Source organism: Triticum urartu, chromosome 5A (assembly GCF_056163025.1).
Source record: "Triticum urartu cultivar PI428250 chromosome 5A, HENAU_Tu73, whole genome shotgun sequence".
Taxonomy (NCBI): domain Eukaryota; kingdom Viridiplantae; phylum Streptophyta; class Magnoliopsida; order Poales; family Poaceae; genus Triticum; species Triticum urartu.
In genome coordinates, this window is record NC_141877.1 from 603,978,445 (window position 1) to 603,996,571 (window position 18,127).

Sequence of the window (18,127 nt, forward strand, 5' to 3'; positions counted from 1 at the left end):
AGTTTCATCGGAGGAGATGGCTTATGATTTTTCTCATCGAAAGACTCCATATAGCAGAAGATGGCCATCGGAGGGACACCAGGGGGGCCACGAGGTAGGGGGACGCCCGGGGGGTAGGGCGCTCCCCCCACCCTAGTGGGCAGGGTGTGGCCCCCCTGGTGAACTTCTTGCGCTTAGTATTTTTTATATATTCTAAAAACGTCCTCCGTGAAGTTTCAGGACTTTTGGAGCTGTGCAGAATAGGTCTCTAATATTTTCTCCTTTTCCAGCCCAGAATCCCAACTGCCGACATTCTCCCTCTTTATGTAAACCTTGTAAAATAAGAGAGAATAGGCATAAGTATTGTTACATGATGTGTAATAACAGCCCATAATGCAATTAATATCGATATAAAAGCATGATGCAAAATGGACGTATCAACGTGCAAGGTCACGGCGCACCTGCATGTACCTGAAACGTGGAGAGAGGTGGTCGGAAGAGGTCGGCGTGGTCGTCTCCAGTGGCTGCAGCGGACGGAGCTCGTCGGAGAAGAAGACGCCTGCGGCGAGAGGCAGTTTCAGGGGCTCTAGAGGCGTCAGCTCGAACCAGTGGACCACCAGGAACACGCCGGAGAAGACGATGGAGCTCGAGAGGCAGTGGAGTGGGAGGGAGCAGAAGACTTGGATCACCGGCGAGCGGCGGAGGGGATTGGCATCCAGAGGCTCGCCTGGCCTGGCCGCGGCTAGCTGCGGAGGTGTGGGGGTTAGATGAGTGTGGTTTGGTGCTCGGAGAGGGGTGGGATGAGTTGTATTTATAGGCGGAGAGGAGGGGGGGTCTCGCGCTCGCTGGAGGGCTCTGGAAGCGGGGCTCGGCAACAACTAGCGCCAGTGAGAGATGGGGAAAGCTCCATGGCTCACGCGGCCACTATGGGAGGGCACCGACGAGCACAGGACGCAGGTGGATACGAGCACAGGGGCACGGGTGCACTATGCACTTGGCCTCATCGTGCCCGTGCTCGCTGCGACGAACTCCAGCATCGGCGAGCAGCAGGGGCGGGTCAAGGGTGATTAGTCAAGGGTGGTGGCACGGTGCGACAGGCTGGGGCGAGCTCCAACCCGTGCACGAGCAAAACAAAGGCACTGGCGCGACGCAGAGTGCGCCGACTGCATGCCAGGGGCCTTGTCCTCGCGCGGTCACCGCGTGAACTCTGGCATCACGCGGCCTGAGCTGTTCAAATCATGTCTGGTGTGTAGTTCGTGCAGTGAGGGGTCTAGGGATGTGGATGGCACACTGCCAGGCCGACCAAGATAGACATGAGAGGGGGAGCAAGTTTCTGGACAGAAAATTGTGAGCAATATTTGGATAGGTTCTACAAGGAGTTTAGTACTGATCTTTGGAGGTTAAGGTTTACTTAGGAAGGTAATGAAGCTCAAGAAAAATCAGCTTCATTGGATCAAGGAAAAATACACTTCCATTGTATAGTGCATTTGAGGACAGAATGCAGATGAGGCTTTAGAGAAAAAATGCTCCACATACTCATGAGATATTTTTGCATGGAGTGATGAGGCATGATGCAAAGGAGTTGTGGGAATTCTCGGATTTTTCTAAGAAAGGAAAAGAGGGGTTGCTTTGGGATAGAAGTGAAAATAAGTCATTTTCAGAATGAAAATGGTTTTTTTCCTTTGAAAGAAAAATTCCCAAAGCTATGTTATGACATAAGAGAGGTAAAGAGAGAATGTGGGAGGTGAATGGAGCCACTTGGGTGAATGCCAAAATAATTCCCAAGTGCTAAGTCCAAATAAATTCATTCAAAAACTCATTTTCCAATAAAATGGCAAATAAACCCAAGAGAATAAATGCTGGCAAAAACCAGGGTGTCACAAACCTCCCCCACTTAGGATGAATCTTGTCCCGAGATTCGGTTGCTCGGGAAAACAACTCCGGATAGAAAGCTCTCAAAAAGTCTTCTCTTTCCCATGTAGCCTCATCCTCGGTATGGTGTTCCCACTGTACCTTATAGAATTTAACTGTCTTGCTGCGGGTGACTCTTTCCATCTCATCCAATATCCTGAACGGTTTCTCCTCATAAGTCAAATCCTTAGAAAGCTCTATCTCTATCATATCAATCCTTTTCTCGGGTGGTGATATACACCTTCTTAACTGTGGGACGTGAAACACATCGTGCACTTCTGACAATTCTGATGGAAGTTCCAACTGATAAGACATTGTACCAACTCTGGACATAACTGGGAATGGGCCAATGAACATGTGTGCTAGCTTTCCTCGAGTCTGAAATCTATTCACTCCTTTCATAGGAGTGACTCGGAGGTAAGCATATTCTCCGGGCTCAAAACCTTGTCGGTGCTTGGAGTCATAATAGATCTTCTGTCGAGACTTGGCCACTTGAAGTCTGTCTCGAATTTCTCTGACTTGCTTCTCAGCCTCCATCATAAGATCAGTTTCGAAGATGCGGCTATCTCCGGTTTGAGACCAGTTTAGCGGATTGCGGCACTTACGGCCATACAATGCTTCATATGGTGACATCTTGAGGCTGGTCTAGAAACTGTTGTTGTATGAGAACTCCGCATACGGCACACTATCTTCCCACTTGGGTCCTTGGGCTAGGGCACATGCTCGGAACATGTCTTCGAGTATTTGATTTACTCGCTCGGTCTGCCCATCAGTCTGAGGGTGATACTCTATGATGTACTTCGATGATGTCCCCAAAGCTTGACGGAGTCGTGACCAGAATGCCGAGGTAAGAAGAGAACATCAGTCGGAAGTGATGGTTTGGGGCACTCCATGAAGGCTAATAATTCTAGAGACATACAGTTGCGCGAGTTGATCTGCCCGATAAGTGGTCTAGATAGGAATGAAATGGGCTACCTTTGTCAACATGTCCACCACAACCCATACAGTGCCATTTCCTCAATGAGTCTTGGGAAGTCCGATGATGAAGTCCATGCATACATCGTCCCACTTCCGTTGCGGAACGGGTAAGGGTTGGAGTAGCCCGGCAGGTTTCTGATGTTCCGCCTTTACCTTGTTGCATATATCACAGCAGGCGACGAAATATGCAACATCCTTCTTTATTCCGTCCCACAAGAATATCTGTTGAATGTCTTTGTACATCTTAGTATCTCCTGGGTGAATTGAGTATGATGATTCATGTGCTTCTACCAATATCTTCTTTCTCAAGTCCTCTTGGTCAGGTACACAGATTCGGCCTCGAAACCGTAGGGTACCTTGCTCATCAATCCTGAAATCTTGGGTCTTTCCAGCTCGCATATGCTTGATATGGTGTTGTAGGACTGTGTCTTCTGCCTGAGTCTTGTGGATTTCTTCTTCGAGAGTAGGAGTGACTTCCAGCATATTGGCGCAGTCAGTCCCAACAATAGTCAGGTTGAGCTGAGCGATCACTTCTTGCAGCTCGGGAGGCAAGGACTCCATTAAGGCATTCAAGTTGGCGGGTTTGCCGCTGAGAGCGTCGGCAACCACGTTAGCTTTGCCAGGATGGTAGTTGATTTTGAGGTCATAGTCCTTGACCAATTCCAGCCATCTTCCTTGTCGGAGATTTAAATCTGGTTGAGTTAATATGTACTTGAGACTCTTATGGTCGGTGAATATTTGGCATCTCTTGCCAATGAGATAATGCCTCCAAATCTTCAAAGCATGCACAACTACAGCCAATTCCAAGTCGTGCGTCGGGTAATTCCCTTCGTGGGGTCATAGCTGTCGAGATGCATAAGGTACAACCTTGCCGTCTTGCATGAGTACACATCCAATACCTTTCCTGGATGCGTCGCAGTATACGTCAAAGATTTGGTAGATGTCGGGAAGTGTCAACACAGGTGCTGAGGTCAGTCAAGTATTCAACTCATTGAAACTCTTCTCGCAGTCTTCGAACCATATAAATTTCTGGTCCTTCTTGAGTAGATCTGTCATAGGCTTGGCAACCTTAGAGAATCCTTCAATGAATCGACGGTAGTATCCCGTGAGTCCAAGAAGACTCCTAATTTTTGTCACTGTCGTGGGTGCTGGCCACTTAAGCACATCTTTGACCTTGCTTGGATCCACAGATATGCCTTATGCTGAGAGAACATGCCCCAAGAATCCAACTTGCTTGAGCCAAAACTCACATTTGCTGAACTTGGCATATGATACGTCTCCAACGTATCTATAATTTTTGATTGTTCCATGCTGTTATATTATCAATCTTGGATGTTTTATAATCATTTTTAGTCATTTTATATCATTTGTTGGTACTAAACTATTGACATTGTGCCAAGCGTCAGTTGTTGTTTTCTACATGTTTTTTACATCACAGGAAATCAATATCGGACGGAGTCCAAATGCAACAAAATTTTACGGAGATTTTTTTTGGACCAGAAGGAACATAATGGGCCCTGGCTGCGCCTGGGGGTGCTCTGAGGAGAGCACAACCCACCAGGGCGTGCATGGGCCCCCGGACCGCCTCTTTGCTCTATAAATACCCCAATATTCCCAAAACCCTAGGGGAGTCGACGAAATATTCATCCAGCCACCGCAGAGTCCAGAACCACCAGATCCAATCTAGACACCATCTCAGATGGGGTTCACCACCTCCATTGCTGCCTCTCCAATGATGCATGAGTAGTTCTTTGTAGACCTTCGGGTCCGTAGTTAGTAGCTAGATGGCTTCCTCTCTCTCGCTGAATTCTTAATACAATGGTCTCTTGGAGATCCATATGATGTAACTCTTTTGCGGTGTGTTTGTTGGGATCGATGAACTTTGGGTTTATGATCAGATATATCTTTTTATATCCATGAAAGTTATTTGAGTTTCTTTGATCTCTTATATGCATGATTGCTTATAGCCTCGTATTTCTTCTCCGATATTTGGATTTTGTTTGGCCAACTTGATCTATTTATCTTGCAATGGGAATACGTGCTTTGTAGTGGGTTCGATCTTACAGTGCTTGATCCTAGTGACAGAAGGGGAATTGACACGTATGTATCATTGCTACTAAGGATAAAACGATGGGGTCTATCTCTACATAGATAGATCTTTTCTACATCATGTCATCGTTCTTATTGCATTACTCTGTTTCTCCAAAAATTATAGATACGTTGGAGACGTATCAGCATCCCCAAGTTTAATTCCTACTCGTCCTCGAGTAGGTAAATGATAAAAACAGAATTTTTGATGTGGAATGTTGCCTAACATGTTCATCACATATTCTTTTCTTTTTAGCATGGACATTTGGACTTTATATGATTCAAAGCAATAGTCTAGTTTTGACATGAAGATTTCAATACTCAAGCATATCAACAAGCAACCATGTCTTTCAAAATATCAACGCTAAAGCAAGTTATCCCTAGCCGATTATTCTCAACCATTGATCCATTCATGAAACACACTCGCATATTAGCTACGCCCAATGCTCAAGTACTATCATAGTGCCCCTTAGTCGGTGCTTTATAAGAGAAGATGGAGACTCAAGTAAAAATAAAAATTGCATAAAGTAAATAGAAAGGCCCTCCGCGGAGGGAAGTAGGGATTTGTAGAGGTGTCAGAGCTCAAAGCGAAAAAGATAGAGATAAAACATTTTGGGTGGCATGCTTTTCCTGTCAGCGAAAACGATCGAGTAGCTCTCAATACTTCTCATGCTAGATATATCATGGGCGGTTCCCAAACAGAAAATAAAGTTTATTCCTTTTTCCATCATACTTTCACTTTCCATGGCTAACTGTATCCACGGGTGCCTTCCATACCAACACTTTTCCAAGGAATTTATTATTTGACAACATAAAGTAAATTCATTTTTCATTTCGGGACTGGGCATCCCTAATACCTTTGTCGCACTCTCGTGCAATGGCAAGTGAATAAACACTCATCTTGAGAATAACACATCTAGCACGGAAATAAGCCACCCCCTACCGTTTCATGAGCAGTACAAGCACACAAAAGAGAAATTTATTTTGAAAATTAGAGATGGCACATACAAATTTGCTTAGAACTGCAAAAGAATGCCGCATATAGGTAGGTATAGTGGACTCATGTGGCAAAAACTGGTTTAAAGGATTTTGGATGCACAAGTAGTGATCATACTTAGTGCAAATGAAGGCTAGCAAAAAGATTAAGAATCATCCAACCAAGAAACGAAAAATCTCATAAGCGAACATTAAGCATAACTAACACCAAATAATGCACCACAAGTAGGATGTAATTTCATTGCATAACTATTGACTTTCGTGCTTGCATAGGGAATCACAAACCTTAACACCAATACTCTTACTAAAGCATAATTACTCGTCAACATGGCTCACATATTATATCACCATATTGCAAAACTATTACAAGGCATCAAGTTTATTTTGTCCAATGATCTTCATGAAATTTTTTATTATATCCCTCTTGAATATCTATCACTTTGGGACTAGTTTCATATGTTGCTTTTAATAAGCTCAAACAAATATAAGTGAAGAACATGAGCATAAAAAAATTTCTTCTCTCAAAATAATCTAAGTGAAGCATGAGAGAATTTCTGAAAAAATTTACTAACTCTCAAATAAATCTAAGTGAAGCATGAGAAAATTTCTTCAAAAAAAATACTAAAGCACACCGTGCTCAAAAAGATATAAGTGAAGCATAGAGAGCAATTCTAACAAGTCATAGCATAATTTTGGCTTTCTCAAATAGGTGTGTCCAGCAAGGATTCATTACTAAAAATAAAAGGCAAAACAAGCAAAGACTCATATCATACAAGAGGCTCCAAGCAATACTCATGATATGTGACGAATAAAAATATAGCTCCAAGTAAAATACCGATGGTTGTTAGAAGAAAGAGGGGATGTCACTCGGGCATCCCCAAGCTTAGTTGCTTGATTCTCTTTGGATAATAGTTGGGATGCCGATAATAGTTGAGATGCCATGGGCATCCCCAAGCTTAGGCTCTTCTTACTCCTTATTTCTTCATCCATCGTAATATCATCCAAAACTTAAAAACTTCAATCACACAAAACTCAACAAAACCTTTGTGAGATCCGTTAGTATAAGAAAGCAAATCACTACTATAAGTATTGTTGCCAACCCATTCATATTTTATTTTTGCATTATATCTACTTTATTCCAACTTTTTTATGGCAAAAACTCTTCAAAGGAAACCATAGAATCATCAAAACAAGCAAACAACACAAAGAAAACAGAATCTGTCAAAAACAAAACAGTCTGTAGCAATCTGGATATTTTGAATACTTATGTAACTCCAAATATTTTGAAAAATTAGGACGACGTGAGTAATTTGTATACTAATCTTATGAAGAAAGAGTCAGTATTTTATCGCACTTCTTTTTAAAATGAGAATTATTTTTCTGGGCAAAAAAGTTTCTGTTTTTAGTAAGATCAAAACAATTATCACCCAACATGATCCAAAAGTCTTTGCTTGGCACAAACACTAATTAAAACACAAAAAACACAATCATAACAGTATAATAATTGTGCAAACACTCAAGAACAGAAATTTAAAAAAAAGACAAAAATAAATTTTATTCATTGGGTTGCCTCCCAACAAGCGTTATCGTTTTATGCCCCTAGCTGAGCATATTGAGCATGCTCTTTTGTAGGGTTTCATGCGCTTTAATCATGGCTGAAACAAGGAAGTTATTATTCAGTTTTATGCCACGCTATACATCTCAGGAGAAATTGGAAATACCTCTACCTGGACACTAGAATGGATGACTCGCAGAGAGAGAATCAAATGTTTGGCAGATCATTTTCTGGCCCTGATAAATATTCCTCAATGTGAGTTTGAGAAGGACAGAGATCACAGACTACCTTCATGGCCGGCTTTAATGTTTAATTAATGTTGTTTCTTTTTTTTAATATGCATGTGTTTATTTTTTGTTTTTGCGCTGTCAAAATGGGTCCAGCCTAGCGTTGGGCGCACGCGTCGACCCAAATACGAAAGCGGACATCCGTGTCCGTCTGGCCGGTTCAAACGGAAAAAAAAGCGAACGAAATCGCCGTCCGGGTTGGCCAGTTGAAGTTGCTCATTGGTGCGTTCCGCTGTCCCCAAAACTTTGGCACGGCCGTAGCGCACATGATCGATGGCTCTGGCTGTTTGTTCATAGCCTCATAGGCATTCCCTGTCTTTCCCACGCCACAGAGGGAGAAGGTCAATTCGAGGAAGCGCGGAAACGGAAACATTGCAGTTCGGGCGGCAGAACCCAAAAACCGAAAGCAAAAGCGCGCGCCCGCGGCCCACCCAAAACGGCCATGGCAGCCGACGGTTACTGCGAATCTTCTGCCGCAGACCCCTCTCCCAGGCTCCCGCTCCAATGCAAGACATGCATACCCCACGTATTAGCTAACAAGATCCCATTCATTTTCCTGCATCACCAAGCCCGTAAATCTCTCCAAGCCTGCATCGCCATTAACGGGCCAATTAGCTTACTGTTGTAAGAGTACCGTACTCCGTTAAGATCACATTCATCTCTCCGAGACTGCCTTTCTTTCTAAAAAAGATCTACCTAAAAACCAAGCGTACGAAGGAAGATTCACGCGGTAGCAGCTGATGCTGAATCACCAAAGTAGGTCCATCCAAAATCGCATTGAATATTCCAAATTTCAGCAGTAGTAACCGACGCCCCGGTCATGTACACAGAAGAATACAGCCTTTGCTTTTTTGTATTTCTTACAGCTATGATGCCAGCCACGTTACTCTGAAATTTTTGGACGGAAGCAAATTAAGGACGAGGATTGGCATTTCCATACTAAAATACAAACAAGCAACCAATTTTCAGATCTCAAATTCCATCACATTCCACATCTCAACCCGATTTCAGATCTGGAAATCCAAAGATGCAGAACAAGAATTTGCATTGCAGGGCAAGAGCGATTGACAATAGCCATAATTAATTAGATAAACAATGCACTATTTGTTTTCGACACCATCACAAGGATCTTGCTACGCTAAAAAACCTCGACAAATCAAGCTGCTACGGTAAAACGGAGGCTCGGGGACGAACCCTCGCCGCCGCCGTCGTCGTCATCGTTTCCCCCACAGATACACCTCCAAGGGTACGCCGGATTGAACCAGAGCACCCCGACCCGGATGTAAAAATTTACAGTCTAGAACACACAATCCTGGACTACCACCGACACAGAACAGGGGAAAACCGCTAATGGAAACTGGTTTGCCGGAGGACGGAGGCTCTACTTCTTGGCCTTCTTGGCGGGGGTCTTCTTGGCGGGCGCGGCCTTCTTCACCGGCGCCGACCGCTTGGTGGGCGGCTTCCTGGGGGCGGCCTTCTTGGGGGTGGCGGCGGCGGCGGGCGCCTTCTTCCCTGGCGCGTCCTTGGCGGAGGTCTTGGCGGCCTTGGCGGGGCGGCCCCGAGGCTTGGCGGGCGCCTTCGTCTTGGCGGCCGGCTTGGGCTTCGCGGCGGCCTTGGTGGTCTTGGCGGCGGCCTTGGGCTTCGCTGCCGCCTTGGGCTTGGCGGCGGCCTTGGTGGTCTTGGCAGGGGCCTTGGCCTTGGGCTTGGCGGCGGGCTTCTTCTTGGCTGGGGACTTGGCGGCGGGCTTCTTGGCCGGCGCCTTCTTCTTCGCCGCGGGCTTCTTCTTGGCTGGCGCCTTGGTCTTGGGCTTCTTGGGCGCTGCGGGGGCCTTGGTGAGCTTGTAGGAGGCCTTGACCTTGGTCAGCTTGCCGGCGGCGACGAGCTTCTTGATCTGCGTCAGCATGAACTTGCGGAAGTTGGCCGGGAGGTGCGCCTTGTGCTTGTCCTCGATGTACTTGGCGATGGCGACGGTGCTCGACCCGCCTCTCTCCTTCAGCGCGGCGATCGCCTCCGTCACCATCTGCGCAAAAACAAGCACGCACGAACAAAGCCAGTCAGATCAAGGCGAACACGAACGAACAGAGAGCACGACGAGCGAACAGAGAACGACAATGGAGCGAGCGAGATTCGGCGACGGTCGGGGGGTTTACCTCAGCGTAGGTCGGGTGGGCGGGGGCGGCCTTGGGCTTCCTCGGGGCGGAGGGCTTCTTCACCTTGGGCGCCTTGGGGGTCTTGGTGGCCTTGGCCTTGGTCGCCTTGGTCGTCTTCGCGTCGCCGGCGGGGGCGTCAGTCGTGGTCTCCACGACGGGGTCGGCGGTCGCCTCCACCTGAGGCACCGGGATGTCGGCGGCAGCGGCGTCGGTCGACATTGCGGCGGGGAAGCGAGGGGAGAGGGGAGCGCTGGTGTGTTTTCGCCGGAGGTGAGAGAGATGCGTGTGAGCTGGGTGAGGAGGTCAGGGCGGAGGAGACGGTGGTTATATAGTGGGAGACGTCGGGGAGACGGGGAAGGCCGAATGCCGCGCGCTGATTGGTCGAGGGGGCGTTGCCACGGATCGCCCCCCTAAGCAGCCGTCATCAAACCTGGCGCGTCCGATCCGTTCCCATCCGACGGCCATCAACGCGCCCCATCCGATGCCGCGGATTCAAGCCCCCCCTAGTTGGCCGGCCGTCTCGCGAACCAGCCTCCAGACTTCCAGAGTGTGCTTCTCCTCTCGATTTCCGATCAAATATCGCTCGATCGGATGCACCAATTCGAATGCAATTTTTTTCACTGTGTAGGAAAGGATCATGGCTTTGTAATGAGATTGAGTTTGTGTGATTTGGTTGAGTATTCTGGGAGAAATGAGCCGGTGATCAGGGACTGGTCGGGATGGTGCCTTGGTGGGAGTTTGGTGGAGATTTCCGGCCGCCGGCACGGGGTGCACCGGCGAACAATGAGATTTTACGGCATGGTCGTGTAGCTGGTTAACGTAGCATTCCGTAGGTTCAAGAATCACGTCGATCCTACGTCGTTTTGATAGGCTACGAGTCGATGGAACACGACCCAAGTTGCACAACTTGTGGAGACCTTTGCTGGTGGTGTGTGAGTTCGGCCGGGCTTTGCACTGTTTGCCGGCGCGATGGCCGGCCGGCTCGCCGGAGAACCGCCGTGCTCCGGTAGTTGTGGACATGGGGAAGGCTACCCAGCTGCTGCATTTGGGTTGTCACACTTGAACTCGGATGAATTTGCACCGGAGTGATCAACACTTGTTCCTGTGGTTGGGGAAAGTCTACCAGGTGATACAAGTTGCCTTGTTCTACCTCTCAGATCAAATTTCATCGTAATTTCAGATGGTTTCACGATGCACAACTCAAATATCAGCTAGTCTTTGATGGAACGACGATCAGGATTGAAATTTTTGAAAGTTTTTCGTCCTGTTCGGACCAAGAAACGTGTCCAGGAAGAGGGCAAAGTTGGTTGGGTGTGGTGCTCTCTGCCAAACATGATGAACGATCGAGCTGATCACAACATTCCAACACATGGAATTCACAAGGTTTCGAGCTGATCATATAGTTCGAAAATGCAAACGACGAGTCAAATACTGCAAAGAGGATGAGAGAATGCAAATTGCTTGTTTGTGCCAAACCGAGTACCAGAAAGCTCTGCATGGTCTCGGCTCATCGTGAGCCCGGGTAATCATGCTACTGGAACCGGTGTAAACATGTGCAAACTCAATAACTAGTTTCATGAAGATGTTAAACATTCAAAATCCTGATGCATCCTAATCAAACTGCGGCATCGGACCAGGGACAAGATCGATCAACAAGAGCAAATAATGGGCGTACGTGGCGTGCACGCCAGTACACAAACAAGAGGTGTTCTTGGCAGGGTGCACAGGTGTTCCATCGGCTCAGTCATGCATATGTGAGCTCACTAATCATCGCATCAATTCATGGAACTGGAGTTAACATGCTCACTGATAGCATAATTTAACCATTCTTTCACTTGATGCACCGGTTAAGTTGACCGTTCCACCTAATTTGACATCACTATCCAATATCCACCATCCCATCTTTGTTTAGCACCTCAAAAAGATGCAATTGCCACGGAGCTTATTCCGCCCAAAACAACTTGCCATCCCTAGCAACATGATACTATTTTGGGGTATATAATTCTCTAGGTTCAGGTGCCACTAGCTGGTGAGGATGATGCGTGTATGTATGGGATAATTATCCTTAGCTTTTGTGTAACCATGGCGAGCTTTGCGTCGGAGAGATTAGACGTGAGCTCTGTTTTGTTTTGCGCCGGAACAGGATAGGAACGTCGCCGGCGATCGAGTGGTTGGCAGCAAAAGTGGCCGGCGCTGCGCCGGACCGCTACTTGTGCATCTTGATTGCATGTCTGCGTCGGCGTCACACATATGGATATGGTGGATCACATCTCCTGGATAAATGGCTCAGCGTCCTCCTCAATCATCTCTGCTGTCCAAGAACATCAATTGTGTAACAAGGATTGGGATGGAAGCATACTATTACTGTGTTTGCACAAGATTTAGCGAGGTTGATCGAATCACGCGAGAGTTCCATTACGTACCATACGCGCCATGTCTTTTCTCCGACCACGGCAAAACCACCGAGCATATGTCGTCGGCTCGTGCATGTTTAGGGATGCAAGCGGGGCGGGCTAGCGGACAATAGCTTAAGACAGATATAGTGTTAACATTGACGAGTGGTGGACACATTATGAACTAGTTGATGAGTTTCGCGGGATGAAGTGGGTTACCGCTATGCATGATCGATGTGTGCACCGTGTGACAGCCGTACCCTTATTGTGTAGTACACGGTTGCACATGAGCGTGTACGACGGCAAAACCAGCCGAAGTACCTCTTTCACTTAACCAACACGCATCACCGAGCAAGTAGTCAAATGATCATGGATCAATCAAGTTTGGTTGGTTATCGCCGGCGCCGACATCAATTTGTTGAAAAATTCACGCGGTGCGGGGAGTGGGAGTACTCGACAATGATGGCGGCACACAAAATGCACATTTATAGGAACCATGGCGTCGGTGATGCAACTCGCCTTTTGGAAGATTTGGGCCCTCTTAAATGCAAATTGTCACATCACTTGTTCTTCAAAAACATATTGTGGACCGTGGATCAGCCAAAGTGTTGGGGTTGGAGAAAATGCAGTCCCTCTTGAACCAATATCAACAAGTGACATATCGTATGTTCAGATGTTGCTAGTCGCCTAGGATGGATGGTCGACTGATGCACGACATACATCTTTTGTGAAGGAAGCGGACACGGCATGATGAGGGGAAGTTGATCATTACATGAACGTGTCGAATTAGAAAATAGACTACACGTTAAGGGAACCTTCAAGAAATCCCAACTTTTGACAATAGTAGACCCACACCCCTCTCTCACCACCACTCCCTACCGCGAAAATGAAACCTAACATATCATGCAAATTGAGCAAGTCATAATGATGTTTATGCAGACATTGCCCTAGCCAAGGCTTGTGGTTGAAATAACAAGCATTGAATGCTATCTTGTTTTAACTTTCTTCATCACTCGCAATGGGAGCAACTTATTTCTCAAAATTCCGTTGTTACACTCATTTAGGTATCTTAAATCCGAAAACTCTCTTTCACAAGTGAGCGTTGGAACACTCGATCGTTAAACTCGCCACTCCCTGATTTGAAGGAGCTTCAGATAAAAAAAATATCTCCCCTCCCGTGAATCAATTGTGTGGCCTTTCCATAAATCTCCCCCCCCCCCCCAACTTCAATGGGTAGGCCCCAACTTGGCCTACCATAAATCTCTCAGCCCCCTTGAATTCAATGGATGGGGCCCAACATGGTCATTAATTTTCTCTTAATCCGATTTTCTCAGAAGGAAAGTTAAGTTCTGCTTGTTCCGGTCGGAAACTACGCGCGTCCGAGAGCGCGCGCGCATTAGCCACCCTCTCACAAATCATCATCATAAGCTCTAGTGCCGGTTGGATCCACAATGACTTGTTCCCTCGAAAGCATACATTGATTATTGTCCTCTTTTAACCCCGTACAACACTTGTAATCAAAGGACATAGTAAGTGTGTGAAGATTCTTTTGTGTAACACATCTATTATATGCATATTTCCATCACATTCCATTTAGAGATCCATAGGGCTTGGATATGATGATCTTGTTGTTTCCGAAAAGAAATAATGGATCTAAATTTCATTTTGAATCAATAATTTATCTATATGATTATGGAACATTAATTGCTTATGTACATTGCAAATAAAATAGCAAACATCGAACGTTCACTAATAGAAAAAGAGCCTAATGTTCAGCTCATTAGTCCCGGTTTGTAATTGAACCGGCACTAATGTGACCATTAGTGCCGGTTCCAACGGCTAGGCGGGCGGCGCTCATTAGTCCTGGTTCGTGGCGAACCTTTAGTACCGGTTTGTGCCACAAATTGGGACTAAAGAGGTGGTGGCAGGCTGGTGTCAGGCTGCAGCTCCTTTAAAGAGGTGGTGGCAGGCTGGTGTCAGGCTGCAACACCTTTAGTCCCGGGACTAAAGATCATCCTATGTAAACCCTTCGTCGAGCCCGAGCTCTCTGTTCTTCCCCTTTCCTCTTCTCTATTTTCTTCCTCTTCCTATCGAGCTCATCCTCCATTTTTGCCAAAATTTGTCAAGATTTGAAGGCACCCCATCCATTCAAATGATCACAAAGGTTAGCAACTTTGTCCTTTCATCTCTCTAGATTAGCTCTTGCAATGCTCTATAAGTATAGTGATTTGTGGGTTTTAGTTTGGGAGGAATTATATGTGGTAGTATTTGATTTAAATGCAATATGAGGTCAAAATAACTCTTAGTTTGCATATATAGGTGTGGTTTACTTAGTGCCTTCCCGTCTCCGTCCTAACCACCGTCGATCGCCCGCACCGTCCCCGTCGATGGCACCACCTTGTGGTGAGCCTCTTATTCTTATCATTTTTATATAAAAAAAATCATGTTTGTGTGATTTAGATATTTAATTACTTGTATAATTACGTTGTTTGTTATACATAGTGCCATGGTTTTGATATATGTCCCCGTCGGCCCCATACGGGCGACACCTAGCGCCAGACGAAGTGACCAAATGAATCGTTCTTTTTGTACACGGACGGACGAAAATGTGCTTATGAACTTACAAAAATATTGGATGTGTTATTGCTTGACTAGCTTGCCAAAATAATTTGACGTTGGAGAAAATGATGCATTTTTCAATAAATTGATGCACATATACAACAAAATTGAAAATAAAAATATATAATTAATCAATATAGTATTTGCCAATTCTCGCCAAAAAATAGTATTTGCCAAGATGAAGGCTAAAAATAGTAGTAGATCATTATTATTTTAGCCGTTCATTAGTCAAGTAATCTTCTAATCGATCTTCAAGTTGAGTAAGCAACTCAAATCGATCTCTAATCCCTGCTTGCATGTGTAGGCTAATCTAATCAATCGTTGAGCTTCTCTTTTTTTGAGAATCATAATCAATCTAATCTAATCAATCGCTGAGCTAGGGGCCTCTCACCTCTGAGTGGATTTTTTTTTGAGGATCACATGGTCATTTTATTGCTCATGGCTGGAGTAGAGGGATCCCATGGCTGGAGTAGCCATAGAGGGATCCCATGGCTGGAGTAGCCATAGGAATCGACCATGTTCGAGTGATAAAGCACTTTTTACAAGATTGTGAGCTTCTATATTTGTTGCTCTATCCTCGTGCACAAAACTAACATTAAGAAAACGTCTCGATCGCTCCTTAATCTCCGTAAGAACCGAGCTATACTGGCATCTACTACCTTCATTGATGTTCTTGATAACCGTGGAAGCATCACATGCGATAATAACTTTCTGAATGTTTAAATCCTCCGCCAAAGTCAGCGCTTCACAGCATGCTATTGCTTCAAGAGTTGCTGGGTCGGTGCAATTGTTCAATACCCTCGCTGAAGACCCCAGGTACTTCCCTGTATCATTCCTGCAGATGACGACATCTGCTCCCTTTGATCCTATCTTGTTTGTACCACCATCAACATAAATTTTGGCCCAGCCCTCCAGCGGTGGCCTCCATCTCGGCGCTGCTGCTTGTGGATTTGGAGCAGCTTTATCCAGTTTTGTGTTCACCATTTGAAGATCGGCAATGAGACTGGTAACAAAACCATGAATAGTCACCGGGCTTTGGGAGATAGATTCATGAATTGCCTTTCGGCGCGCACCCCAGATCGCCCAAAGTGTCAATAAAATTTTGGTGAACTCTTCATGTGTTGTAGTCTTCATCATGTGGAACAACCACTCCTTCGCATCCGAGCAAGAATTCATGCACATGTGCTCTATGAGGGATTCATTAAGTAATGCCCAAACACAATGTGACATGGTACAATCTATTAATGAATGTCTCCAAGAGTCATTCTCTGCTTGACAAATAACACATCGAGGGCTAGTGGCCATTTTCCGATGATGCATCTCTGAGCCCGAAGGGAAAGAGTGTTGTGCGAGCCGCCAAACAAAGACTCGCACTTTAGATGGTACCTTGATCTTCCATAGTTGTGACCATGCCTTCTCCGCCCTGTTCGAACTAGTGCTTGGTCTGCCTTCAAGCCAATCTTCCCTAACTTTTTTCGTTGTTGGTAACATACCTCTGAGTGGATAGTGCGCGTGCATGTGTAAAGGCTTCAAATCAATTGCCACCAGAGGGTTGCGGTCTTTTCTTTTCCCTAGGGGGAGGGGGGGGGGCACTGTGCGGTAGGCCAATTTGGCCCCTCTTGTAGACGGGCCTGTACTCACTACACATCCATCCTTATTGTTCACTTTATTTTTTTAGCTTTATGCATCGGATCACATTTTCTCTTCCTAAGCATCCGCCTCCTATAGAGGATCCCACTACTCTGTCCGAACCTGCTTCTCCTAACATTTGATCCTACATGGCGCACGGTACATCACCATAAGGCTATGCATTGTACGTGCCCTCGATGATCTTGTTGCCGCCCCTGCGCACGCGGCTCCGTCCCACGGCGTTGGGTGTCGACATGGGGAGCTCCTATCTGCCGCATTTTGCGGCAAATTCCAAAAATTAGTGTTGTGGCTGGGAGTCAAACACAACACCTTATGCTCTCAGACACAGTGGCATACCAATGCACCAACCAAGCATTCGTGACTAATGGGTAGTGCAGTGCTTTAAGAACTAGTAATAGCCATATATTTGAAAGATTTTTGAAATTTCGAACATGTTTTTTTATTTTTGAAAAATCTGAATACTTTTTGAAACACAAACATTTTTCAATATTGTGAGATTTTTTTTGAAAGCATGAACAATCCTCAAAATCTTGGAACACATTTTGAAATTTTAAAAAACGAGAACAAATTTTGAAATCATGAAAAAAAATTGGAACTCTGAACTGTCAAGAAAATACGAACAAATTTAAAAATTGCAAACAATTTTCGAAACATGATATTTTTTAATACTTTGACCTTTTTTGAAAATGTGAACAAATTTCAAAATTCTGAATACTTTGGAAAATGTGAACAATTTTTTTCAATGTGAACAAAATTTGGCATTTACGAACATTTTTTGAACATGCAAACAAATTTTGAAAATGAGAACAAAAATTTACGAAATTTTTTTGTAAACATATGTTTTTAACTCTGAACATTTTTTAAAACATGAACACATTTTTAAATCACGATTTGTTTTGAAAAACATGAACAAAATTTTGAAACTTCAAACTTTTTGAAAAACATGAACAATTTCAAAATTCTATTTTTTTGAAAACATGAACAATTTTTTGAAACATCAATTTTTTTTGAAAAATATAAAATACAAACAACTTTGGAAGATGTTAAATATTTTTGAAATTTGCGATTTTTAAAAAAAGGCAAACAAGAAAATATGTACGTGAAAAAGGAACAAGAAACGAAAACAAAGAAATGAAACAGAAAAAAAGAAAAAGAAAAAACAATCACAAAAGAAAACCAGTAAACCGGTATAAAAAAGCCCGGTTCAGGGAACCTTCTGGAAGGTTCCTAAAACTGTCTACCTCGCTATGGGATAGTGGGCCGGCCCAATTCTCGTGCTGGGGGGATCACCTGTGCGAACCCTTAAAGTTTGACGCAGTTAGCGTCAAATAGGATTTTCCTACTTTGTGTATGACGCTGCCATTTGGGGGGGGGGGGGGCTCGTCCCCCCTTCACCCCTGGTCTATGACTCCCAGTCATATTACCTCCAACAAATACACAGGCAGAGAGTGCTCGATGCCATCCATCGAAACGCCCATGTCAGTCAGCCAAGCCACGACGGCCAAGCGAGGGCTGGAGCTC

At 45.2% G+C, this 18,127-nt stretch overlaps 1 protein-coding gene across 1 annotated transcript; it reads right to left on the bottom strand.

Moving 5' to 3' along the window:
- Window positions 1–8,858: 8,858 nt before the first annotated feature.
- LOC125510918 (histone H1) lies at window positions 8,859–10,255 on the bottom strand. The gene is made up of 2 exons (XM_048676209.2): window positions 9,945–10,255; window positions 8,859–9,814 (listed from the first exon to the last, which is right to left on the bottom strand). Exons 1-2 carry the CDS (start codon window positions 10,161–10,163, stop codon window positions 9,176–9,178), a joined length of 858 nt encoding a protein of 285 aa, XP_048532166.2. The 5' UTR covers window positions 10,164–10,255; the 3' UTR covers window positions 8,859–9,175.
- Between the last annotated feature and the right edge of the window lie 7,872 nt (window positions 10,256–18,127).

Bases quoted from the DNA above. Each gene is read 5' to 3' on its own strand.
- LOC125510918 (XM_048676209.2), bottom strand. From the start codon at position 10,163: ATGTCGACCGACGCCGCTGCCGCCGACATCCCGGTGCCTCAGGTGGAG. The intron at 9,815-9,944 runs GTAAACCCCCCG...GTTTTTGCGCAG, and splicing joins CCCACCCGACCTACGCTGAG to ATGGTGACGGAGGCGATCGC.